The sequence below is a fragment of the Podarcis pityusensis genome (genome assembly GCF_964106645.2).
Source record: "Podarcis pityusensis genome assembly, chromosome: Z".
NCBI lineage: Eukaryota > Metazoa > Chordata > Lepidosauria > Squamata > Lacertidae > Podarcis > Podarcis pityusensis.
In genome coordinates this window covers 32949919-32976819 of record NC_138044.1, presented here as the reverse complement: position 1 = coordinate 32976819, position 26901 = coordinate 32949919, and the positions used below count along the sequence as shown (strand labels likewise).

At 42.4% G+C, this 26901-nt stretch overlaps 2 protein-coding genes across 7 annotated transcripts in view; one reads left to right on the top strand and one right to left on the bottom strand.

The window, feature by feature from the left end:
• ENOX2 (ecto-NOX disulfide-thiol exchanger 2) overlaps positions 1–18838 on the bottom strand; it is a 42177-nt gene extending 23339 nt beyond the window's left edge. For 3 of the 6 annotated variants that reach the window (XR_013981511.1, XM_080990148.1, XM_080990149.1), the window contains exons 1-3: positions 18625–18838; positions 5120–5236; positions 729–860 (exon numbers count right to left, since the gene is read on the bottom strand). Coding sequence is in view for 5 of the 6 variants with exons in the window: in XM_080990148.1 (XP_080846274.1) it covers positions 729–860; positions 5120–5236; positions 18625–18787 (412 nt within the window). In the remaining variant the exon portion in view is untranslated. Of the gene's footprint in view, positions 1–728; positions 861–5119; positions 5237–10561; positions 10712–12551; positions 12704–18443; positions 18541–18624 lie in introns of those variants that run through there. The other 3 variants (XM_080990152.1, XM_080990150.1, XM_080990151.1) reach the window with 3 other exon arrangements.
• A 551-nt stretch (positions 18839–19389) lies between these two features.
• Positions 19390–25519, top strand: GPR119 (G protein-coupled receptor 119). The gene is made up of 2 exons (XM_080990194.1): positions 19390–22316; positions 25105–25519. Exon 1 carries the CDS (start codon positions 21324–21326, stop codon positions 22311–22313), a length of 990 nt encoding a protein of 329 aa, XP_080846320.1. The 5' UTR covers positions 19390–21323; the 3' UTR covers positions 22314–22316; positions 25105–25519.
• The last annotated feature ends 1382 nt before the right edge of the window (positions 25520–26901 follow it).

Below are 26901 nucleotides of genomic sequence, written 5' to 3'. Positions count from 1 at the left end.
CCTCCCGGTTTTGTAACTGAAATGACAGCCATGCATACTACCACATTGAAAGCTGGCTCAGGCATCTGTTTTGCCTCTTCCACTCCAGGCTGCCTTTCCTTCTTTTAATTTTAGAAGTGCTGCATGAGTACTTATGCATAAATCCATTCATTCAGTCAATTACTTTTTTTTTTAAGGAAACTTTTTAAAAAATGCTTAACAGCTCCATAGATGGAGTGGAGGTGTTTTTTGGTAACATACAAGAGGGTCGGCCAATCAGGCCAATCACAGCCACATTCTGCTTTAAAGTTGCAGAGCTGTTTTTTGTTTATTATTGCAGCCACTCCTAAGGGCCAAGTAGACAGAGCACTCAGCTGATTTTCTAGTCTTGCAAAGACCCTTTCAACATGCTATTTTGCAGGGTGCTTTACAGGTGCTGCCAATCACCTGATTAGTGAAACCTGCAAACACCCTTTCAGATAATCCAAGTTTTGACCTACCCCATAACTGACATCATATATGACTTCCAATAGATGTAGGACAGATGGGCATGGCTTCCCTGAAAATGGCCTTGTTGGCTAAATAAGGAGGCCTAACAGGCCTAATCAGACACAGGCCAGAGGTTCCCCTCCCATTTTAGGCTATGGATCTTGTGTGTTCTCTGAACATTTACTCCCCTTAACACTCCACTGGAAAAATTAAGCATTGCGTGCTTGCAGCGGTGATACCAAACCAAGAGCACAACCTACCAGGCAAAAGAGGATCTCCTGTTATTCCCATTGGTGCCATCCCCAAGTTATTCATTGCAGTGGTCCAGGCTGTTGGATCTGACATGCCCAAATCCATTGGAGGAGACTCTAGACTCAGATTTGGGATGCTGTCTGCAGAAAGGATTATGATTGACAAACATATTAACAAATGTAATTTTTTTTTTAATTATCAGCATTACTTACCCCAATTTTTAATTTTTTTTACTAACGATAAAACTGGAAGAGAAAGTGATAGAAACCAAATAAATCTCCCCTATAAAATGACACTCTGCATATCTTGGCAAATGATGGGATAAATTCTAAGGGGAGAGTAGGGTGCAACAAATACTCGCTTTAGGCACAAACTATTTGATGCAAACCACATTTGCCTGTGCTCCGCTCCCAAGTATCATCCCATCCCCCATGTACCAACATCTTGTTCTTTCCAAAATAAGAGCTCTAGTTGTAAAGGCACAAGTCTTAAAATAGATCTGAGCCAGCACTTATCATGGGCCCCAGAATGATCCTCTGATGGCAGAGCATAACCCCTAAAAAAAACACACTAGGCCATAATCCAGGGCAAAGTCCATGTGTTATCTGCATGTCCAAAGGCCAAATCCCACTGTCAAACTCCTGAATACATTTTCAAATTCTCTCCCATCTTCCCCAAGCTTAAAAAACAGTGGAGAGATTTGGCATAAGAGCAGCTTCAAGTGGCAAAGTCACACATGAAACTTAGTACATCGCAATGCCATCTTAGATCTCATGCTGAGTACTAGTAGTTTAAATTTGTTTATTCTTTTACTTATATCCCACCCTTCATCACGAAGCCCTTCATCTCAAGGCAAGTAACAGCAGCAGGGTTGCCATATTTCAAAAACTGAAAATCCAGACACAAAAGTTGTTGTTTTGGCCAAAGTTGTTGATGCCCGTACATTTCAGCAATTTCCACCTGGATACTGTTTCCAATGGCTGAATCCTGGGAATGTCTGGAAAATTACGGTCTTATGGCAACCCTAAACAACAGGGCAATACACAAGTAATGGAATTACCAGGAGGACCTCCCCAGCCCATCTTGAAGTTTGAGCAGGACAATAGGAAAAACACTGACTGGCAAAAACTGCTTCTAGGGAATCTCACCTCGCATACTAAGGACAGTTCATCTGTCCTTCTTTGTCTGAAATAATTATTGGGCTCCTCCCCTTGTACCTGCGATTACTCTATTCCAGCTCAACAGTGAAGGGAAAGCACTGGGGATGGAATGCTTGGAATGAGCCAACAGACCCTTGCACATCTCATCAGATCAATTTCCACTGCAACAGGTGTACTTTACATCCTCTGACCCATTCCTTTAATTGCCTGAAGAACTTGTAATTCAATTAACTCCTATCTTTCATGGCCACTGGCCATACTGGCTGTGGCAGATGAGAGTTAGAATCCAACAATATCTGGAGGGCCACTGGTTCCCCATCCAATGCTCTGTTGGGGTGGGCGCTCATGAAGAGTAAGGAAGTTTTCTGCTTCATGCAGTATCATTTTAGCACAATCATCAACCCTGATGTGTAGTCCGGGGCTCTAATTTCCTTTTGGATGGCTTTGCTATTTTCAGCAGGTTCCATATCACAAATCCCCAAAATAAGAACAATCCCACATTTTTGCATGCAACTGATGCAGGTTAAATGGTATTGCTATGAGTCTGTGGGTGCCAGGCCTCTCTAATCCCTGGATTCAGCAAGTCTTAAAAGCTAATCAATCCAAGCTAGCTTTCTGTGAGTCGATAGCCTGGGTGATGAGCCATTAAGAGGGATTAAGGACTCTGTGGGAGATGGCAAATGAGCCCCTCCCTCCACTCACAGATAGTGAGAAGGACAAAAGTTAGAGTTGAGAGTGAGCAGTGATGTGTCCGAGAAGCAAAATAGCAAGCAAAGTGACCGAGAGGCATGATGGATCTCTGCTAGAATCCAGTGCTGCAGCTATGGAAGAAACAATGCCCATTCGGGGTGTTAATAGTGTGAACCCCTGCATAGCAGGCTCAGGTTGTATATATGTGTAAATAAACCATATATCCTAAAGACTCAGCTGTGCCTCATTCCCAAAAGGAAACATGAACCCTGGGTAAGTGCCTGGAACCCCTGGAATCTCACACCACTTGGAAGTTAGGGGTGTGTGCAACTGTATCTATATTGGGCTAATGAAAATTGGTAAAGGAACATATAAGCTATTGAGTTTCACAGAGCTGTTCATCCAACACAAGGAGTTACCTAGCTTGTGAAATTTTGTGAAATTCAAGTCGTATTTCTATATCAACCTGCATTGGCTCAATTAAATATATGCTTTTCCTTAGCTTGTGTTTCACATACTTTGGGATCATCATGGCAATGTCCATGTTTCATTCCAATTTTTTATGGCAGTGAGGGTGTCTTCTAAGGAAGGATAAGAAGTACTTTGTTTTTGCTACTGCATATCAACCAGACCAACAAACATAAACCCCCAATTCAGATTCATCCTGACTCAAGCACGTACACAGCTGTGACTCGCTGACTTCTGGCTATCAAGTGACAAGTAACAGAAATCCCAGAACTCAGGATCCCTGGCATGGAATGAGCTAGAATAACAGGACATTTTTCCATTCTAAAAGTGAGCCTCCGTTCGCTTAGGTTCTCTCATGCAGCCCCACAACTAAAATTATAAACACAATTTAAAACATTAGATTTTACCCGAATAGATAGAATCTAATGTTTTAAATTGTGTTTATAATTTTAGTTGTTCAGGAAGAATGGCAGATGAAGTTGATGGACTATATGGAATTGGCGGAAACGACTGGCAGAAATCCGAGACCAGGGAGAAGAGTTGGTGGAAGAAGACTGGAAAAAGTTTAAGACTATTCATAGAAATACTGTAAAAATAATGAATGTAAGAAAAATGTTGGAATGAAGTTATATGGCTCTAGTAGAAATGCTATAAGGAACTAAGTACAAATAGATTAATAGAGTATTAAAGGGAAAAATAAGGTCAGCAGAATATGTTAAGATAATTATAGGATAATTACAGAGGAAGATGGAAAGGAATTGCTGAAACAATTAACAGAAGTGGAATACAAAAAGGGAGGCGTGAGGAGGTCGTGGAAATAAGGGAATGAAAGATAAGATATTGAAATTGTTTTGTGTGTTAAATGGTTTGTGTCTTATTTTGTTATGCTTTTTTTTGTTTTGTCTATTTTGTTGTGTTTAAACGGTTGAAAATTAATAAATATTATTTAAAAAAAATAAAAAATAAAACATTAGATTTTAAAAGCCAATTAAATCATCCAACACAATGCGGTAGATAAAAACAGCAACCATTAAAATTACAGACCAACAATTTTATTCAGTTAAAAGCTGCAAAAAACAATTGTGTGTTTTAAGGCCTGCTTATATACAAACAGACTGAGTATAAGACAAACATCCTGGGGGAGTAAGTTCCACAGTGATGGGGCCACCAGTAAAAAGGCCCCGTTTCCCCCCCACTTCCAACCTGATGAATCTTAAAGGCAGACCTACAAACAGGACTTCTGTGGCCAATATCAGGGTTGGGCAGGTTCATGTAAAATATAGGTAGCCCTTCAGATATCCTGGTCCCAAACCATTTAGGTTTTAAAAAGTAACCGCCAACACTATATCTGGGCCTGAAAACTCACTGGTAATGAAAGTGGCAAGTGTAGAATTGGTGTTATATGCTCTAGTCATCTGGCCCCCCAAAGCAACTGGGGAATGCATTCTGTACCAGCTGAAACTTTTGAACAGTGTTTGAGGACAGCCCCACATACAGCATGTTAAAGTAGCACAATTGGGATGCAATCAGGGCATGGACTACTGTGGTCAGCTCCACTTTCTCCAGATAGAGTAACATCTGATGTATCAGTTATTTATGGGAACAGATTCCATCAGCAACTTCCTAGAAAACAGCAAGTCCAGGAGAATCCCTCAGACTGTGTGCCTGGTCCTTCAGGTGGAGTGCAACCTCATCAAACTCTGGGCACACACTATGGTCCAGGGCACCATGTTTCCTACCCGCAGTGCCTCTGTCTTATCCAGATTAAGCTTCAGCTTGTTTGCCCTCATCCATCCTAAAACCCCTAAAACTAGAAGGTGGAAATGATGAACAGAGTTGTACATCATCCACAAACTGATGACGCTTTAGCCCAGACTTCCAAACTATTTCTCCCAGCAGCTTCATGTACATGTTAACAATAAGGCAAGACAGGAGAAACAGAAGTGGTCATGGAGAGGAAAGAACTTTCCCAGTACCATCTTCTGGGTCTGTCCTGTTGTGTTCTTGTATCCCCCACTCATAGTTAAGACATCCCCCAGGCACAAACACAGCTTGCTACACCACATGCACACATGGCCTACCTGTAGGCAAATTTATCCTCTTCCGTTTCTGGCTTGCCTCGCCTCCATTTTCAGCAGGGCTGCTATTGAATGGCAGAGGTTTGCTATTGCCAGGGTCAAAGGGCAGGTGGTTTAGTCCTGAGAGAGACGGAAAAGGGAAGAATTTGTTAAGAATAGCATTTGATCCCTTCTAATTTTCAAACAAATTCTCAATACTCAAGTGCAAGCCAAATGTTTTCACAACACAGCCTCAGAGAGTGAAAAGCCTGAAGTAATACAAGAAAATACTGCACTATTCACCTACTGATGCACTGCTAGGAAAAGAGGTTGGCAATTGGCAGCCCACAGAACAAACACGGACCAAAGGGGATGCAGGCCCTCCCCACACAGCTGCCAACCCTCTTCTAACTGCTTAGGGGAAGCAGACAATTTGCATACTTCTTTATGGATCTAAATTAGTACCATAACTGTAAAAGCTATTCTACCTTCTTTTTTGTCAAGTATTTCTATATACCATTGAGGGCAAGAGCTGCCGGTATTTTTATAATTTGAAAGGCATTTGATAAAAGGATGACTATGTATACAGTACTTAGATTATTCTCTGCTGTACAGGGACTAGTAGTTTAAAAAATGAATAAATTTTTAAAAACAAACAAACAAACAAACAAACAAACAAACAGGAACTTAATAATTGATGGCCACTGATGCTGCTGGTGCTGAATACCTTCCATAGAAATCTGAAATCCAGCTTTGTGTTGTGGTACTAGGAAATGGGGGGCGGGGACGGACGGACAAGAGAGAGACAAGCTTCAGAAATTTGTTTGCAATTAACCTTGGCAGCTAGCGCAATTGGTTATGACAACAAATACAGGATACAAGTGGTAAGACTGTCTAGCATTGCAACACCTCAAAAGCAAGAGGAAAGCTTAACTGAACAGAACATCTTGACTAAGTTCTCACCAATATGGCTTATCACATAAGAACCTGGAGAAGTGAAAGGGTCCTTTTGTAGCAACGAGGGAATGAGCTGTTGTGAAGGAATTATCCTGGCATGTTGTGTATCAAGCAGACTTGCCTCTTGAGGACAGAACTTTATTTGATGATGCTAGGTGTTAAACCCTATGCTAATCCCAAAGCCCTGGTGAGAGTAGCGGCAACAAGTCTCAGCCATCACTGGGATGGTTGGAGAGTCTTGGGGCACTTCAGAACGATAAACATTTACTGCTAGAGCATTCCCTACATAGTCAGGTTTACATTTCCTGCACCTGGAACCAAGGCTGCAATAGTGACAGTCTTCTCTCTTGCCAGAATGCTGGGACAGACATGTCGGAAAACTCTGAACGGAGATGTTTAAAGTAAATGTTCTGCATACACCAGGGCCACACAATTTGCAACCTACCAAACACAGACTCATTGCACACAGACATGCTGTTACAACACCTCTCAATTTTATTTTATTTCATTTATTTCATTTACTGTACTGGCCTGAATAGAAGCCTGACTTTCCCCCCAAATTCCGACCGTGAAAAGTTAAAGCGAGGCTTAAATTCGCGACCTTGCAAAAACTGGCTTTTATGATATCACTGCTGAAACAGACATATCTAAGCCAAAGCAATCTTCTAAGAGCTTGAGAATACTTCCCAGCCTAGCTCCATGAGGAGCAAGAGGAGCTAAACAAAGATCCTCTTTTTCAGCCACCTTTCTAGAGATGTTTGAGAAAATTATTATTTCTTTGCTATGAACTAACTTGATCTGTACTTCTCAAAGCTGCAAATCAGAATATAACTATCCTTTGGGATTTGCACATATTTACATTTTGCAAGGTATTTTTAAAGCAAAAACTTTATCAAAACATGTTTTAAATTGCATTGTTTTGAGATACATATATTCAGAAATGTGATCCTCCCTCCCCCAGCACTGCTTTTAAATGGGGCAGACCAGACATATGAATGAACACATACAAAAGTGACAGGGAACCAAAACAGTCAAATCTGCCCAATCCTATAGCTCCCTTACAGAGATGGTCCCAATATGGTCCTTTTGTAAATTAATTATTTATATAACACCATCTACCTGCCTGCCACTTTGCAGAGGATAATGACAGGCCCAGCGGAGTTTACGATCTATAACTTAACACGGGAAATAAAGTGAGGAAGGTGGGACCAGAGGTTTACCGAGGACTGGACTAAATTTACTGAGTATTTGAAAAGTATTTGTGATGATCAGATTACGTTTGTAGGACTACAAGAAGTTCTGTGAGGAGTAATTTAAGAAATATTGTAAAAATGGAAAGGGAGAAATGATTTGTTAGAAAAGGTAAAGGCAATATTAAGTTAAGAATTGAGGGAGAAATAATCAAGACGGAAGGCTATCAGAGATGCTGAAGGAAGTCCAAACAAGGACATATGTATAATAATTTGTGTGGTATGTCTTAAAAAATTTTGTATGCTAAAAATTAATAAAAAATATTATTAAAAAAAAAGAGGGGATAAGTGTGTGCTCATCTGAGTTACACACACAAAAGTTTAACTTCAGTAGGGGTAGGGATTAAAGAGTTAATTAAGCATCCAAAAACAGCAATAGGAAATCCCTTGCAAGTTGATGTGGTGACAGAGAATCTTTGTGCTGCTATTACAACATCAACAAACCAAAACCAAACATTGAAGCACTTGCCTGTGACTGTCGTAGGACAAAATAGCAAGTGAAATGAAAGAATGAGCAGATTCAGTACAATTTGCCTTAATCACCATAACCGGATTTTGGGAACTCTGACATGGCTCATTAGGATACGTTTGTAGTTGGAGGAGTTCACAGCGAAGCCGAAGCTTTGGGAACCATCTGTTCCAAGTTATTTAGTAGTCCACACTTTCCAAGAAGCAAATGAAAAGAATGTAAAGCGCCTGGAATATGACTGAAGGACTTGGAACCCCTAATCCAAGACGCAAGTGCATTCTTGAAACACTGCAGCTAATTTTAAAGGAATTGTGAAGGCACCAGCAATTGAGAATATCATCCGCAAGCTGCTTGGTTACAATGTTGTTATTGCCATGTGCCCAAGGGTGTGGTCTGCAGAAATGCACAAAGAAAATAGCACCAAGGGGCTTATGCAGCTGATCAGTACAAAGTTTACCCTATACAGTGGTACCTGGGGTTACAGATGCTTCAGGTTACAGACTCCGCTAACCCAGAAATAGTACCTTGGGTTAAGAACTTTGCTTCAGGATGAGAACAGAAATCGTGTGGCGGTGGTGCAGCAGCAGCGGAAGGCCCCATTAGCTAAAGTGGTGCTTCAGGGTAAGAACAGTATCCGGTTAAGAACGGACCTCCGAAACGAATTAAGTATGTAACCAGAGGTACCACTGTACATAGATACACCACAAGCTTACATTGATTTTATACCACCTCAAGTGTCCTGGTTTTTCTCAAAAGAATTCCTGGAACTGTAGTTTATAAGGGTGCTAAGTACTCTCTCTCAGAGATCTCGAACACCTAAGGAAGTACAACTCCCAGCGTTTCTTAGTTACATAGAATGCCTATTAAACCACTTTAATTCTATGGTATAAAGATGTACATTGTCTGCAAAACAGTCTTGCAAGTTTCAATTCAAAACAGGGCTGCATCACTTATTTCCCTGGATGTTTACTTGGTATTAAGTCTCACTGAGTTTAATGGGGCTTGCTCCTCTAGGTGTTAAAGCTACAATTTCCATTCCACCCTGTTTTCAACACAATCAATGCAGTTGCCATTCTGCCGCAGCTCAGTTTCCACGAAATACTGCGCTGTTTGACTCACGGTCTGCTATTTCACGTAACTTACATAATCAATGACAAAATTATTTCCACACCAATCAATTCAATATAAAAGAAGTGTAAAAACAATGTAAAAAAAAAGTATTGGATGAAACAACCAATTTGCAGGAGAATAAAGATTGTACTTGCTGGATTGATTTCTCTTCTGGACCTTGGATAGAAATAGTGGCAATTTCCACTCCCACTAAAATTCTCTGATGTTCCAACCTGCTCCCGAATAAGCATGCATAGGATTTGCAGCCACCGTTTATTTAAAACATATTGACAAAAAAGTGTGACTGGTTATTTGGAAAGCAAATTAAAATAAAATAAACTGCATCTAAACTGCTCACCAGAGATGAGGGGGTTGCACTGGCACAACCCAAGACACTGCAAACACACTCAGCCCAGGAGACATTGGATTTCAATTGTGCTGTTAGGATGGTGACAGCTCAAATTCATAAGGAATAACTTGCCAAACTGCTAAATACAGTGGTACCTCAGGTTACATACGCTTCAGGTTACATACACTTCAGGTTACAGACTCTAGAAATAGTGCTTCAGGTTAAGCACTTTGCTTCAGGATGAGAACAGAAATCGTGCTCCGGCGGCGCGGCGGCAGCAGGAGGCCCCATTAGCTAAAGTGGTGCTTCAGGTTAAGAACAGTTTCAGGTTAAGAACGGAGCTCAGGAACAAATTAAGTACTTAACCTGAGGTACCACTGTATGGCCCACATCATGAATAGGGCAGGAAATATCTATGCTGCTACTCTAGCTTCCTCACTCCCATTGTTTTAAAACAGGGGTCAGCAAACTTTTTCCACTGTCCCTCAGACCTTGTGGGGGGGGCAGACTATATTTTTTGGGGGTGGGGGGACGATGCAAGAGCACCACGAGCCCCCTTACCTGTGTCTTGCGAGCGACAGGGGCTGGTGGTGAAAGGGCTCCGGAGAGGGGCTGCTTAAAATGGTGGCCGCTTGAGCGCTGCTGCTGCTGCTGCTGCTGCTGCTGCTGCTGCTGGCACCAACAAAACCCAGCCTTCTTCCTCCTCTAGGCAGGGCGGGAAGAAGCCAGGAGGAGGGAGGAGGAGGAGGCACCACCATGTGAGAGGGAGGGAAAGAACGTGCGCACCTGCAATCCACGTGGTGATTCCCGGACCATCTGCGGGCCGGATCCAGAAGGCAATTGGGCCTGATTGGCTTGCGGCCCTTAGTTTGCCTACCCATGTTTTAAAAGCTACAGTTTTTAAAGCTACAGAGCCAAGAAGTACACCTCTCCTGTTTATGAAGAATGGACTTTCATAGAAACTGAAACAGACTACTTTAAAGCAAAATCTGCAAAAACAATTGCCAACTTCTTAGTTGCAAATTCAGCTAATTTTAATCTAAAGATTAAATCTAAAGGCTTACAACAGCAATACAATTACACACTGTGCCATCTGAGGTCCCACATATTTAAAAGGAAAAATATGAAAAAACCCCAAAGGAAACAAAACACATACATTGCCTAAAAACATTTAAAAACATTATTCCATATTTACGTACTTATAGATAACCTGTTTGGGGAAGCTAAAACAGACCCCAAAAATGCAGTTGGCCACATTTGATTTAGAAATTAATTAAAACAGCAGCATATGATCTTTTTAGGACCAGGTGAAAGGAGAAATAAATAGATACCTTGTGAGTTTCATGGAATTCTCCATCAAGCAGGGTGTAAAATAAAAAAGGGGGAGGAAGATTAATGAAATTGGAGATTATAACTTGTGTATCTACTAAAAGCAAATTCAACAGAGACCGAAGTGGAAAGTGGTATGTACAACCACACAGTATTACTTTCCACTCTGACTTCTATTTGAGACATTTTGTTTCACACATAGAAAAAGTGACAGCATTAGGTGGTAAAAGGTAGACTTCCTCCTTTTCTATAATTGCTTGACAATAAATTTGGTATACTCAAAGAATACAAAGGTGTCCTGAGCAGCAATAGAATCAGTTTCAAATATCTGTTGTTCTTTAACATTTTCAGTGGGAAGCAATTGTTCTTTCTCCATCCCAGTATACTTTGATGCAATTTAATACATTTTGCTCTTGGCACAATCTTAAGAGCTTCCTTAATTAGTACAGTATCTTAAGGACCCAACTATTTGTGACCTCAGCTGCACAGTTCTGCCCTTAAATGCTGATGCAGCCCCCCCCCAACTGTGAACACCAAAGACCCGAACCATATTGGAACTCTAGTGTAATGTAGCCTTTAAGCCTAGTATAGTTGTAGGTTTTAACCCAAGTCCCCCATTGCAATTCGGATCTGAATTGGGGGTGGGGGATTCTGCAACTCCAATTTATGTGGGTGGTGGGGTGGAACTGCACTCAACGGCAAACTCTACAATTGCAGTCATGTATAATTTGGCTCTTACCATGCCTTCTATCAGCAACATTTTTCTCTTTTTTTAAAAAAAAAAAATACACATCTTGCCTGATGAAGAGCTGTGAAACCTGACAGATAGCTCGCTTTCTGTGACTTTCAAGTGGTCTAAATAAACGTATTATGCTACTGCTTCTATCTGAACCTGCTACTGCTACTAATGACCTGCTTCACTGACCTCTACCACTGTACGATGAAGATGACTATTGTAAAGGCTAACAGCTAAGTCAACTTTGTCTTCCAAAACGTTCATGTAGCAGGGAGACACCTTGACCTATAAAATCTAAAAACACTGCAGGAATGCTGTGCCACAGGCTTCCTTTGTCAGATGCATGCTGCACATACAGAAGAGACCGACTATGATAACTACACAATGAAACTCATGCTTTGGAAGTATAAGCAGCTGCAAAAAGGGGGAAAGAATGGAGTCAGCTTTCATACTTTTGGCCAAGATAAGCTAATTTTAATCTTTAATATTCACCAGTCACAAAGTGCTTACCTATCAACAGTGGAAGCAATCTGCATAAAGAACAGAGCTTGATTTCCAGTTTGAGGTAATCTCAATTACGTTTTGGATATAAATGTTATTAATTTTTCCCATTACACTGAAACTTGAGATTCAGAGATGACCTATTTTCCTACAGTCCCCTTGCACCTAGGAGTGGCTTGCTTCTGTTTCAAGCCACAGCTAGACGTCAAGAAGCCACTGCCCATCTGGTTAAATACTGTCTGTTTCAACATTTATTATAAAAAACATATTCAAAGACACAATTCCAAATCCTTCCCATAACACATTTCAAGCCGCACAGAAACAGATTTAGAAAATTAAAGTCTAGAAAAAAATTGAGATAAAAAAATTAAAATCCTGGAAGCTCTTCTGAACCTCCCCTCCCAAACAGAGAGCCTTTGATGATTCCAAGGCAGATTGGGAAGGCTAAAAGCTGGGGAAACAGCATTAAAAGGCTATCAAGAGCACCAGATTGACCAGATACACTGTGGATTTAACTCCAACTATTCCATATTTAAACTGTGCTCTTGCTGAATCCATATAATCCAAAAGATCCGGGAGCTCAGATTCAGTGTTATACTTGGCTGCAGGCACTCTGGCTAGAGCACCGGTCTCACTTGACTGTTGGTGTCTGTAGACTTTACTCTCCACCTCCCCATCGCAAACTAAGACTGCTCGTGGCAAACATATTGGAGTCGAAAATATTGAATCTCATTACACCAGAATGCAAACCGTACCTGTGAAATGCACAAAAAACATGATGGTGCTTCGCAAAGAGTGCTCTTCAGTCTCAGCGTGTTTTATCTTGCTACCCACACTACCGCACCATCATATAAACACAAACTAGTAACACAGTTCAGCCTGTGTGTGACGCATGTGCTGTGCTGGACCCTGCAAACAAACCAAGTGCCAGCAGCCAGCGTAACAAGAGGAGAGCTTAACGTCAATAAAGCTACACAGCAGGCAATTGGAAACGCTGGGATGCTAAAGAGGAAAGGCATGGAACTCTTTTTTTAAAATGAATTGCTGCCCACTGCTGCATCTGTCCCCATCAGTTACCAATCAGTGACTCTGTAAGAGACTAAATCCTGAACATTATGGGGAGATGGCCAGAGAGCAGGTGGCGAAGTAATTAACAGCATGCTCATCTGTGAATCTGCAAAGGATTTCAGTACTAGGATCACTGAGAAGCGGCATGCAATTGGCAAGCCTCAATCTTGCTGGCTGCCTGCCCTGTGAGTGGTTATCTTTGCCATAACTTAACCCTCAAGAGAAACTAGTACTTCTTCTTAATTCACACTAAAAAACAACCTTTTTAACTTCCCAACATGCTTATTTTATAACCATAACTTTGAAACAGAAAAAAGGTGAGGGGAAACCAAGATCAGCAGAAAACTCACCTAGTAGCCCTAGGTAATCAGGAGTTCCATGAAGGTGAGCGAATAGGATGGCAGAGGAAGGAAGCGTTACTCTGCCCCTTCTCCCACAATGCTGTTGATAGAAGGCACTTTTTTTACTATCCTACAAAGAAGCTAGTAGCCTGCATTTCTACCTGGCTGTGGAGGAGGAGGAGCCTTCCCTTCATTTTCAACCAGCATAGAGACACAGGCTACTATTCTCTTAGGTAAAGGGAAAGGGACTCTTGACCATTAGGTCCAGTCGCGGATGACTCTGGGGTTGCGGCGCTCATCTCGCTTTATTGGCCAAGGGAGCCGGTGTACAGCTTCCTGGTCATGTGGCCAGCATGACTAAGCCGCTTCTGGTGAACCAGAGCAGCATACAGAAACGTTTACCCTCCCGCCGGAGTGGTACCTATTTATCTACTTGCACTTTGACATGCTTTCGAACTGCTAGGTTGGCAGAAACTGGGACAGAGCAACGGGAGCTCACCCTGTCATGGGGATTCGAACCACCGACCTGCGTCCCAGTACTATTCTCTTAGCAGGCTATTAATTTTTGTAGGCTTATTTACAAGGCTAAACATAAATACAGTATGGCGAATATTCCAGAGAATAAATATTGCTGCAAAGCTACACTCTGGGTGGTTGGAAATTCTGTGGTAACTGCTACAAGGGGTCCTTCCTACAAAAGATATTCACGCATTACCTGTTCTTTGGCCATGCAAGATAAAAAAACCAAACAGGTTTATTGTATGTGTGTCAAGTAGCATTTATTTCTCTCTCTCTCTCTCTCTCTCTCTCTCACACACACACACACGCACGCATATATACAGTGGTGCCTCGCAAGACGAAATTAATTCGTTCCGCAAGTCTCTTCGTCTTGCGAGTTTTTCGTCTTGCGATGCACGGTTTCCCATAGGAATGCATTGAAAATCAATTAATGCGTTCCTAGGGAAACCGCCTTCAGACCAGGTCCGGGGACAGTCTGTCCCCGGACCTCTTCTGAAGGCTGGGGGGGGGGACAAGGGCTTTTCTTCCCACCCCCAGCATTTTAAAAAACCCCGGGACAGCGGAGGACTTCTCCGCTGTCCGGGCGATCTTAAAATGCTGGCGGGCGGCATTTTAAAATCGCCCCGGGACAGCGGAGGACTTCTCCGCTGTCCGGGGCGATTTAAAAGCCCCTGGGAAGGCGGGCAGGGGGGACAAAGACTTTCGCCCCCCGCCCGCCTTCAGAAGGTGTTCCCGCCCCCCGCCCCGCTTCGGAGCAGCGTTCCGAAGTGGGGCGGCTGGGGCAGGTGTTCCCGCCCCCCCGCCCCGGGAGAAGCGATCTCCCCGCAGCCCCTTGCTTCAAAAGAGGTCCGGGGGCAGCGGGGAAGAAGCGCTGCGCTTCCCGCTGCCCCCGGACCTCTTTTGAAGCAAGGGGCTGCGGGGAGATCGCTGTCCCCGGACCTCTTTTGAAGCAAGGGGCGGTGGGGAGAAGCGATCTCCCCGCAGCCCCTTGCTTCAAAAGAGGTCCGGGGGCAGCGGGAAGCGCTTCCCGCTGTCCCCGGACCTGGGGCTGCGGGGAGAAGATCGCTTCTCCCTGCCGCCCCTTGCTTCAAAAGAGAAGACCCGCTGTCCCCGGGGCAAGCTTCGTTTTGCGAAGCAAGCCCATAGGGAAATTCGTCTTGCGAGGCAACTCGAAAACGAAAAAACCTTTCGTTTTGCGAGTTTTTCGTCTCGCGAGGCGTTCGTCTTGCGGGGTACCACTGTGTATATATATATATATATATATATATAATCAAGTCCAATGCACATATAGACTGAGATAAAAAAAATTTCACATAAAAGATTTGCTGAAAGGTTTTCCCTTAGGTGCCAAAAAGACAACAAAAATTTCACCTGTCTGATATGCAGTGGAAGAAAGATCCAAATGGAATCTGCCATAACTCCCAAGGCCCAGTTCCTACAAAGTATGAAATGGGCCTCCTGATAAGATGGCATATTCAGTGAGCAGATGGGTATACAGTGGTACCTCGGGTTAAGTACTTAATTCGTTCCGGAGGTCTGTTCTTAACCTGAAACTGCTCTTAACCTGAATCGCCACTTTGGCTAATGGGGCCTCCTGCTGCTGCCGCCGCACAATTTCTCTTCTCATCTTGAAGCAAAGTTCTTAACCCAAGGTACTATTTCTGGGTTAACGGAGTCTGTAACCTGAAGCGTATATAACCCTGAAGCGTATGTAACTTGAGGTACCACTGTAGTAGCAACCCTAGTTTACTATCTCCTTGGCCTGACACCAAGTGCACACACCCTCACAGCCAGCTCTAAGCCAGAGTGGTTTCCTGGAAATGGAAGTCATGTGGACCACAGCAATTCCCCCGTGCCTGCGGCTTGTGCTTATGCTGCACCAAGTATCCAGGTGGGACCAGCTGTGCCAAATCAACTCCTCCCAGCCTGCCCGCCCAGGTCTCAGTAATACAAACCAGGTCAGCACCCTCATCCACAATCAAATCATAGACTGTCTGATTATTCCGTTTCAGATCATCCTAAAAATGTTTTATTGATAAGTGGCACAGGTATATATAAATCTGAGGGGGAAACCATTACAGTCACAGAAAAGAATGTCTGTTGTTCCATAGGATGATGTGCAATACCTCATAAGAACATAAGAAGAACCGCTGGATCAGGCCAATGGTCCATCTAGTCTGGCATCCTGGGCTTAACAGTTGCCTGTGGGAAACCAGCAAGCCGTTTGAGAAGTATTGCTGCCTCCAACTGTGGAAGCTATCACATGACATTTCTTTCATCTTCCAATGAAAGAAACCAGTGTGGACAAGGCAACAGGGCAGCTACTATGGTATCAAATTTCTACATGAGAAGCAATTTAATGTAGAGGCTCATGTGCGATAAACATTCACTTCGGCTTTCACACACAACCTCAGTATGCACATTAAGTGTCCATAGATTAATATAGGGGGGTGAGTAACCAAGTAATCACCTATTGGAAAATAAGCACCTCTTTTTCTGATTTAAAAAATAAACAAGCACGCTGATTGTCTTAATCAAACACTGAATGTTACACAAAAGATTTCGCCCACTTTTTATGCTGGGCAGAATACTGAATATGTGGTTTATACAGAGTACCCCAAAATATAACGTATATATCTAATTAACATATTGTTGCATGCCACCCCAATCTCTGAGCAGTGCAAGATTCCAGGGGTTCCAAGAACTTACCCATGTTTTGGTTTCCTTTCCTTTTAATTTGCATACTGCCTTTCTATATTACTATACACATGGCAGTTTACAAGCTGAAGAAACAACAAAATAGACAGCAAAGCTCACCCACCTAGTAACAATCCGACATGTTCAGAGGGACAGCAGAAACTACTGTATTTATGATATATGATATATATGATATACAGGAAACTCGCATCTTATGCAAGGGTTAGATGTCAGGAGTCCACATGTGAACACAAAATTGCCAGGAACCCCTGAAACTGCTTCTCACGCAAGTTGGAGGGCTGCTTACTGGGCTCTGAAAAGTTTGTTGGAACTCCTTCAATCTTCTGAGAGGCCAGTATTCCAGATGCCTCAGTTACTGAGCTTTGTGTAGGAGGTGCAAAGGATGCTGCCACAGCCATCATGCTGTTTCCCCAAAGCCGAGTAAGCAAGGTGTCAAGCTTTGGGTATGTGGCACTAAGGCTCTGGCAATATCCCAGAACCCTCAAGCTGCCTTCTCAAAGCTGAATAACAGAGGCGCCAGGCTTTGGGAAGGAGCCATGAGGGTTGTAAGATGTTCCCAGAGCCCTTGTGCCTTCTTTCCAAAGCCCAGGAAGCAAGGAATACCTGCTGGGTGCATAGGTGGAGTGGGGGAAAATAAATAGACAGCAGGGAATAGTGGATTTTCCCTGTTCTCCATTTATATATTCTCCCTACCCTCATCAAAGCTGCAATCACACAAGTTAAAGCAGTGTGGGATGAGAATTACCTGTATACACAACCTGAGCCTAAGATGGAGGGGCTCACAGCAGTAACACCCCAGTCTTACTTCTCCCATAGTCACAACCTTGGATTCAAACAGAAATCAAGCTTCTGCCTGCATCTAGTGCAGCTCTCAGCTCACACAACTCTGTGGTTTGGGGCTTTCTGACTACTAGCCAGGTATTTCCTTTGTTATACTAAGGACAGTACAAAGGGCCATTAATTCACCAATAAGCTTGCCTGGTTAGTTGAGCAATGGGATCCTCCATTAGATTTTAACCCCTGCTGGATCCAGGACCCCAGGAATCAGAACGGACTCAGGCTTCATGAAGACTAACCCCCAAACTTACAACAGTGTTATACATTTATTATTATTATTTTTGTTAATGATTGCAAAAAAAATAATACTTACACAATACAAATACAATTCTGGGCAAATCATTGGGAATTATTATAAACATTTATATACAGCTTATTCAAGAAGCTCAAGGCAGCAAAGATGGCTCTATAAGAAAATCTTTTCTATGTCGGTTCCTTGCCTTTTGAATGCCCTCCCAAAGACAGATGACCTGGAAATCTCATTACTGTACTGTTCCATTATTTGAGGGCAGGCAAAAATAATTATGTTCACAAAACTGCTAATGCCAGCATTACAGGCAAAAAACCCATTTCTATTTCTATATTCACAGAGCTGCTGAGGCTAGCATTTTCTACTTAGAGCAGTTTGATTTCACCCTCTGCCTGAATAAGCAGTTGCTGCTTTAGCTGTTGCTTTAAATCACTGTACTGTTATTACAATTCGCTTAAATAATAAATTCTAATTATTATAAATATTTATTATTATCATTACATTTCACTTTTTTTGTTTCTCACTCCTCTACTAGCCACCCTGAGAAAAATACTACTTATGTTGAAGGTGCAGGATGCGAATGGCAGGTCACAGCCAACCTCAGCCCTACAGAGAGAAGACCCATTGAGATGAATAGGCATGGGCTAACTTAGTTCCGTTAGTCTATTCAGAGGCGGGCTTAACTGGATCGATCCAACCAACCAAATCATTCATCCTCACAACAACCCTGTGAGGTAGGCTAGCTAGGCTAAGAAAGCACGGTTGGCTCTTCATGAGTGGGTCCGGGGATCTGAGATGAGGTTCTAGATTCAGAACTCTAACCACTACACCACCGCACCCAGGTGATTAAAAAGGCAAATATCGGGTCCAAACAGGGGGCAGCGATTGAGAGGAGCAGATCGTGGCTGCTGCACCTGGTAAATAGGGCCAATGAGCAAAAACCGGGGAGCTGCCCTCTTTGAGAGCGCAGGCCGCTGCCGGTTCCCATGACAACGGTGGTGAGACAACCCCGCTCCATGCACCCTCCCATCCGATCCCGGCAGGACAGGAAGCAGCGCCCTGCCCCGCCCCGCCCCGTTGCCCAGCAACGCCCACCTTCTGGTCCCGCAGTCCTCCGACGCCGATATTCCCGAAACATCCTTTCACCAGGAGGGCCCCGCCGTTGCGATCGCTTCGCAAACCCCGCCTGCAAGCTGCCTTGCACGCCGTCCTGTTGATTGGCGGTCTCTAGGGGCGTGGCTTGAATACCCGAGAGCATGATGAGCAACAGTAAATTCGTGTGCGCCGCGCAGAAGGCTGGAGGGGGGGGGGCGACGACCGGGGGGCGGGATTTGCCGAATTTTAAAAAGGGGAAGTGTGGGGGTTAAGGAGGGAAATCGCTTCCGCCTGCTCTGATTGGCTGCTCGAGTCCACCGTTCTGTGAAGGCTTCTGGGTAATGTAGTCTCAGGGACTCCGCAGGGTTCAGAAGAGATAAGGCTGCTCTGGCAGCATGTGTGCATGAGTGAGTATGGGGCAGAAAGTGGCACAGATCAGACGAGGTTTGTGCCTGGCTTTGCTTCAGCTTTGTATACCCCTCCTTATCTCCAGCACTCAATTCAAGTACGGCTGCAATTTTTTAAAAAATCGGTTTTATTGTTTTATCGTTTAGTAAACCGCTTTGAGGTTTTTTTTAAACAAACAAACAGTGTATAAAGTTTGTGAAATAAATAAATAATGCGGTTAACACTGTAAAGGGAGCTTGGAGTGTGTGCAATGCATCTTTGATTTTCATTCATGGGAATGCTATTCTCATACTGACATCTAAAGTATGGATGAAATATACTCGAGTCGAGAGTGGATTTCCTGCTCTTTATTCAGCTCATAGTGGTGAGAAGGAATGGAAATTCCCCCACAATATCTGCTTTATATACATTATTTACACAATGGGCTGCACGTGATTGGCTAATTCCGAGATTCTCCTGTAGGCCAATCAGGTTGTGGATTCACTTCCACCTGGAGCTGGATTGGGTGGCTCCTGTGGACCAATCATACTGCTGCATTGTTCTAGGACCAATCAGACTGCTGCATTCTGAATCCTATTGTTCTAGGACCAATCAGGCTGCTGCATTTTGGATCCTATTCAATTCAGTACATAACAATGGAGGAAGCACAATAAATGATTTCAATGCTGCTTAAGGGAGCACGGAAGAGTTCTGGAGAACTCAAAAGCTCGTGCAATATTTATTTACTTATTTATTATTATCCTAACAAATATTTCTGTTAGCACTTAGTATACAAAATCCCTAAGTGCTCTGCATAGAAACAATATAATTATTGAGAACCAAACTTTGTAACCAAAAATGCAGATAAATACATCAGTAAAAACACAATCCATCGATAAAACATTCAATTAAATATAAATAATACAACAGCAGCATCATGAATCTTAAGAGCAAAGGAAAGCCTGCTTAAATAGTAGGATCCTCAGAAAGTACAGTATATAAAACTTGCCACTCTTTCCTCCTCACAGACAGCACACTGAAGGTTGTTCCAATAACAACAAAGAACTAAAGATACTGCAAAAATTTAGGGTCCATCAGTTTACATCTCCATCCTGCAACATTCTCAGAGATGATCTGGAGAGTACCATAAAGACAGGAGTAGGCCTAGTCTGTCATGTTATTGAACTAAGTGGTCGGAAACAGTTAAATAAGAATACATGCTCACGCTTTTTCTCCCTATTCTTTTTAACTTAACCCCAATACCCATCTCTGGCTTCCTTTATAGGGTCAGTTCCAAGATCTTATTTGATTTCAGACTCTCAAAAGAACTTCATTTCTGCTTTCTTTGAAGATGTGGCCATTTCCTTTTAGAATTCTTTTGTTTCTGCAAGGGGTTAGTGGGTCCTATAAGATGTCCCAAGTGGAATATTATTAAAGAAAGTCAATGGGGAATATCTTCATGGCCCCCCACCCGACAGTTGCGGTAAAATTCTAATGTCCTCATAAAAATTCACAGGGGACTTTTACTCTAAGGTTAATGGCTTCCTTCTGATATTTTGCAACATTTTGGTTGTCTCACCACCAGCCAACCACAGCTCACTCCGGGACAAATAGAAATGAGATGGCTCTTAACTGATACAAATCAGCTTCAAGCATTATACAAACCTGCTTAATGTTTGACTGTATCATTTACGTTGTCTGTACATGAAATGTTTATTAGTGTGGGGTACAAAGTGGTTGTTACAAGTATTTTCAGAAATGGAAAAAATAAAAGTCACAACTGTTTAAAGTGGTATGATATTGCCATGATTAGCTTACCATGCATGGCTACTCAAGGAAATGTACAAGTAGAAAAAGAGTTTTCTGTCAAGAAAACTTAGGAATGTAAGGAACACAATACAATACAAACACAAACTGATGGCTTCATCACAAAGGCATGTCATTTTGAGAGTACTGTGGAACCTAGAGACACACTATCAGAGGTAAATAGAGAATGTGGCCTTTGCTTGTACAGCAAAGTTGCAGGAAGCATTTCCCCTCTCCTCTCTCAGGTTGTCTGGAAACTGGGGGAGGGACTAGACCTAGCACCTGGACAGGTATTGCCAGTATGAACTTTGCAAGGCTAGTGAGCTGAAGGTGGCAGAAGGCGCTAGGCTCTCAGGAAACGGCAAGACATTCATTCAACGCATCATATCCTGGTTTTGAATTTTTTTCCAAATAAGTTCTGCAAGCAAGGTGGTTTCCCTAAGAAGCAGCTCGGGTTGCTTGTACTGACAGCAGAGCTCCTTTCTTCTGGTAAAGAAAAGACTGCCATGGGAAATGTTGGGTTTGGGGTATTACTTGCGATCCTGGCCTCCCTCATCCTAGTGATGAATGCTCTGGTGGTTGTCGCACTGGTACGGCTGATCTCGAAAGGGGGCTGCCTTGGGCTGTGCTTTGTTTTAAATCTGGCTGTTGCTGACTTCTTGGTTGGATTTACCATCACAAGTCTGATCACAGAGGAGCTGTCCAGCTCTGAGTACCAGACGCCCCGAAAGCACTGCCTCCTGAGAATGGCCTGCATCACCTGCCCCTCAGCTGCCTCCATCTTCACTGTTATTCTGGTCACCTTTGACAGGTACTTGGCTGTTAAGCACCCTTTCCAATACTTTAAAATCATGCGGAGCCCAGTTGTTGGGGCTTGCATCACAGGGCTCTGGCTCTTAGCCTGCTTGGTTGGCTTCCTCCCTGTGATGGCTCACAGCTTCCAGGCGGATGGCTACACAGGGCTCTGCACCTTTTTCAAGGTCTTCCAGCCCACCTACATGCTCACTTTCTTCTGCGTGACTTTCTTCCCAGCTTTCTTTGTTTTCATCTACTTCCACTGCCACCTGCTGAAGATCGCCTCCCTCCACGCCCAGCAGATTCGAGAACGGGAACACATTGGACTGGAGGCAGCCTGCCGAGTCCCTCAGCCCTCCAGCGACACAAAGGCTTTGCGCACCATCACCATCCTGGTGGGGTGTTTCGTGCTCTCCTGGTCACCCTTCTTTGTCGGGAGCATCGTGCAGGTTGCATGTCAGCACTGTTCCCTGCAGCGCCTCCTAGAGAAGTACCTCTGGGTGATGGGCTTGTGCAACTCTTTGGCCAACCCCTTGGTCTATGCCTATTGGCAGAAGGAAGTGCGCCTTCAAATCTATCAAATGTGCTTGTGCATGCGAAGCAGGGTCTTTCCCTTGTTTCGTGCTGACAGCCGTCCTCCTATTGCCAGCAGGGTTGTGGCTTCAGTGCCTGCCATCTCGCTAGCTCAGCTTGAGGAGTGATCGGTAAGAAAAGGTCCTGTGGGGACTGTTGTTTCTTGGGTGTGTTTTTTGACACACATGGTGCCTTTCACCTGGAGAAGCAGGGGCAAAACTAGGCTTTATTCACCTGGGTCAAAGACCCATGCATATTTGCATACACACACACACAGGCTGGCAGCCTCAATAGCGCCCCTCTGGAGGCTTCACCCAGAGCAAAAATCCCAGCTAGCTCCCATGTAGCTACAGCTCTCTCTGGGAGAAACTCTTGCATTGTGTGAGACTGCTAGCAAAAATGTAGGTAATTTCAGACTCCCCGCCTCCAGGACAACTTTTACTGGGCACGTTACCTTTGGAGATAAGAGCGTAAGAATCAATTTATAGTGTCTCTGTGGAATCTGTTGCTTTGAAAGATGTACAGGTTGAGCAGGCAGTGCAAAGTGCAGAAGCAAGTACACACTGATATTTTTTGAATATGCCAATAAGCCAGAGAAGCTATCGGAATGGCAATTAAGCAAATATGGCATTAAAAACACTGTTAATAAATTAAAGATTAAAGAAAAGACAATTGATTACAGACCTATATTGGATCGGACAAGAGAAAAGAGAAGAAATTGAAAGTTATATAAGACAAAGTAAATTACCAAAAATTCAAACAGGAAAATTAATTATATTAAAGACACCAGTAAATTTCTCTGAGGTCTCTGAAGCAATTAATAATGCTAAAATAGGGAAATCACCAGGACCGGACGGCCTTAGGCCAAATATTATAAGAAGTTACAGAAGCTGATAATTAACCCATTACTGAATGGAATTCTGGAAAAGGGGTAAGGTACCAGAAACGTGGAAAGAGGCCTACATAACTTTAGTGCCTAAACAAGAGACAGGCTTGACATCGGTTACACATTATAGACCAATTTCATTACTGAACAATGATTATAAACTGTTTGCAAATAGAATGGTAAACAGAATTAAAGCAATACTATTAGAAATAGTACCCCAGGACCAGGCAGGATTCCTTCCAGGTCGACAGATGAAGGACAATATTGGGAATATTATGATGTAATAGAATACCTGGAAGTAAGAAATGAAAAGCAAGCAGCATTGATGTTTACTGATGAGGAAAAAGCATTTGAGGAAATGAATTTTGGAGAGAAATTTAGGAAAAGAATAGAAGCAATATATTCAGAACAAAATGCCAGATTAATTGTAAACAATGTGATAACAGAGAAATGTAAGATACAGAAAGGGACAAGACAAGGCTGTCCCTTGTCACGTTTGTTTGTTGGTTGGTTGGTTGGTTGGTTGGTTGGTTTGACATTAGAGGTCCTGGTGAGAAATATTAGGGCAGATGAAACTATCAGAGGTATAACAGTTGGAAATAAAGCATATAAACTGAAGGCGTATGCTGAGGATATTATAATAACAGTGGAGGATCCAAAAAATTCTCTTCTGAAAGTCCTAGACAAAATTCATGAATTTGGACAGGTGTCTGGCTTTAAGTTGAACAAAAGTAAAACTAAGCTGATAGTGAAAAATGTATCAGGAAAAGATAAAAAAGAGATTCAACAGGACTTAGAAATAGAAATTTACAAAAAGGTTAAATATCTGGGAATATGGTTAACAGCTAACAATATTAATGTGTTTAAAGACAACTATGAAAAGGTATGGAAAGAAATAAAAAAGAACTTAAGAGATTTGGGGACGGATGAATTTGTCACTTTTGGGAAGAATATCGGTGATTAAAATGAACTTATTGCCAAAAATGTTATTTCTGTTTCAGTCGGTCCCGGTGATAAACAGTATGAGATGCTTCAAAGAATGGCAGAAAGATATTATGAGATTTATCTGGAAAGGGAAGAGACTGAGAATAAAATATAAACTTATTACAGATCTTAAAGATAGAGGAGGTTTCTCCCTACCAGATTTAAAGATATATTATGAACCATCCTGTATCTGTTGGATTCGGGACTGGATTAAATTAGAAAACACAGATCTTTTAGATTTGGAAGGACATAACAATAGATTTGGTTGGCATGCGTATTTATGGTATAATAAAGCCAAAGTGCACAAAGAATTCCAGAACCACATAATAAGAAATGCAATTTTAAAAGCATGGGGGAGATATAATAATTTATTAGAACAAAAGACACCATGGTGGATCTCACCGACAGAAGTAATATCAGTAAAAAAAAAGGTTAACATGAGGACTAAATGGCCAACGTACAGAGAGCTGTTAACAGAAGTGGATAATCAATTAAAGTTGAAAGATTTTGAGGAAATCAGACAGAAAGTAACAGATTCGTTACAATACTTTCAACTAAATGAAACTTTTAAAAATGATAAAAAGAAAGGATTTAGTTACACCATATAAAGATTTCAAAGAGAAATAGTGGAGGATAATATAAAATCACTGTCGAAAATGTATAATTTGCTGTTGGAATGGGAAACTAAAGATGAAGAGGTTAAGTGTGTAATGATAAAGTGGGCAAAGGATCTGGAACATAATATACAAATGAATGATTGGGAAAAACTTTGGAAGGTGGATCTCAAATTTACTGGATGTAGCACAGTTAAAGAGAACTATATGAAAAGGATGTATCGGTGGTATATAACACCGGTAAAACTTGCTAAGATGTATAAAACAAGTTCTAATAAGTGTTGGAAATGCAGAGAAAAAGAGGATACATTCTGTCATATGTAGTGGGAATGTAAGGTTATTAAAAGCCACTGGGAAATGATATATAATGAACTGAAGAGTATATTTAAGCTAACTTAAAAAAGAAAAACAAAGCTTTTTTATTAGGTGTAACAGGAACAGAAATTCCCAAAGAACAGAAGAAATTATTTATATACACCACAACAGCAGCCCGGATCCTGTTAGTCCAAAGATGGAAAGAAGAACAGTTGCCAACAATAAAAGAATGACAAATAAAACTTATGGAATATGCAGAAATGCAAAACTGATGGCAAAACTCAGAGACTCTGACAATTAGAAGTTTAAAAAAGAATGGGGGAAAAGTATTGTGTATTTGCAGAAATATTGTAAACAAGTTGGTACATTGACAGGGTTCGATTAAGCACTTGTAAGCAGTAAGGAACTAGAAAATGATAAGGAGTAACAATTGGGTAAAAATGATAACAAAATGCAGAGAATGATGCAAGATGCAAAGAACCAGTAGAAGGGGGTGGAAGGAAGCCTTGAGGTTTAAATAACCTCAAAAGAAGACTTGTAAAATAGCAGGATTACTTATTAGAAGTTCAAATATTAGATTGTGGTTTGATTTTTGTATCCTTTTTTTGTTTACTATCTGTGAAAATTAATAAAAAAATTATTTACAAAAAAAATGATGCCAGTGATGCCAGTACTAGCCTTTAATTTCAAATCGCCTGTCCTCAGCCCATAGATACTTGGGTCTCTGGCTGTTTTTGGACTTCAATTCCTATCATCTCTGACCACTGGTCCTGCTAGCTAGGGGTGATAGGATTTGTCACCCCAAAACAGCTGGGGACCCAAGTGTGGGAAACACTGATCTAAGGTCACACCCACATATTTATAGCACATTTATAGTACAGTACTTTCACAATCGTGGCTTCCCCTTAAGAAACCTGAGAACTGTAGTTTGCCCCCCACAGAACTACAATCCTCAGCACCCTTAACAAAATAGCTCCCAATATTTGGAGGGGGCGGGGAGCCATGTGCTTTAAATGTATTATGTGGTTGTGTCAATTTTTTGTGACCTTCTGCCAGCAGGCAAAGGCAGGGTACAAAGGCAAACAAAGAAGCAAACAAAGAAAACAAGAGACACCCTCTTGCCCAGGATGTGCATCTTTAGCACCTTTCTCAGCTATCCTGCACTTTGTCCTACGTGCCATTCAGGATGTGGGGTAATGTTAGAAGGGGTGGACAGCCTTCACTAATGTATCTTATCTCCCCCAATTGCCACTTGCGTCAAAGCAAAGTGGTTGATTTATTTCAGATTTCCTCCCTCCGTTATAAACAGGCTGGGTATGAAATAGAAAGCCTTATGCTTCAATGCTTCCAAACAACACTGTATTTCCACTCTGCTGTTGCTTGCAGGGGCAGTGTCTGGGAAAATGTGCTTATAGATAGGGGATAACAGACAGTACTGGGAGTTTGCTGTTCCAGGCATCTTAAGATGCAGGTGACAAACACCCTAAGGGCCATTGTTGAGTAGGATAGCATCTACTTTGCATGCAGAAAGTCCCAAGGTTCAATTTCTGACACTTCCAGGTTGGGTTGGGAATGTTCTCTGACTGAAACACTGGAGAGCTGCTGCCAGTCAGTGTAGCCAATACTAGATGGACAGTGGTCTGACTGTGTTTAAGGAAGATTCCTATGAGACTGTGAACATATGCCATTGGAATATATCTGTATCAAACATCCCAAGGGTTGTCACATGGAAGATGGAGCAAGCTTGTTTTCTCCTGCTCTGGAGGGTAGTAGTCGAATCAATGGCTTCAAGTTAGAAGAAAGGAGATTCTGACTCAACACCAGGAAGAACTTTCTGACAGTAAGAGCTGTTTAGACAGTGTAAATGTCTCCCTTGGGAGGCGGTGGTCCCTCCTTTCTTGGAGGTTTTTAAGCAGA

Bases quoted from the DNA above. Each gene is read 5' to 3' on its own strand.
- GPR119 (XM_080990194.1), top strand. From the start codon at position 21,324: ATGGGAAATGTTGGGTTTGGGGTATTACTTGCGATCCTGGCCTCCCTC.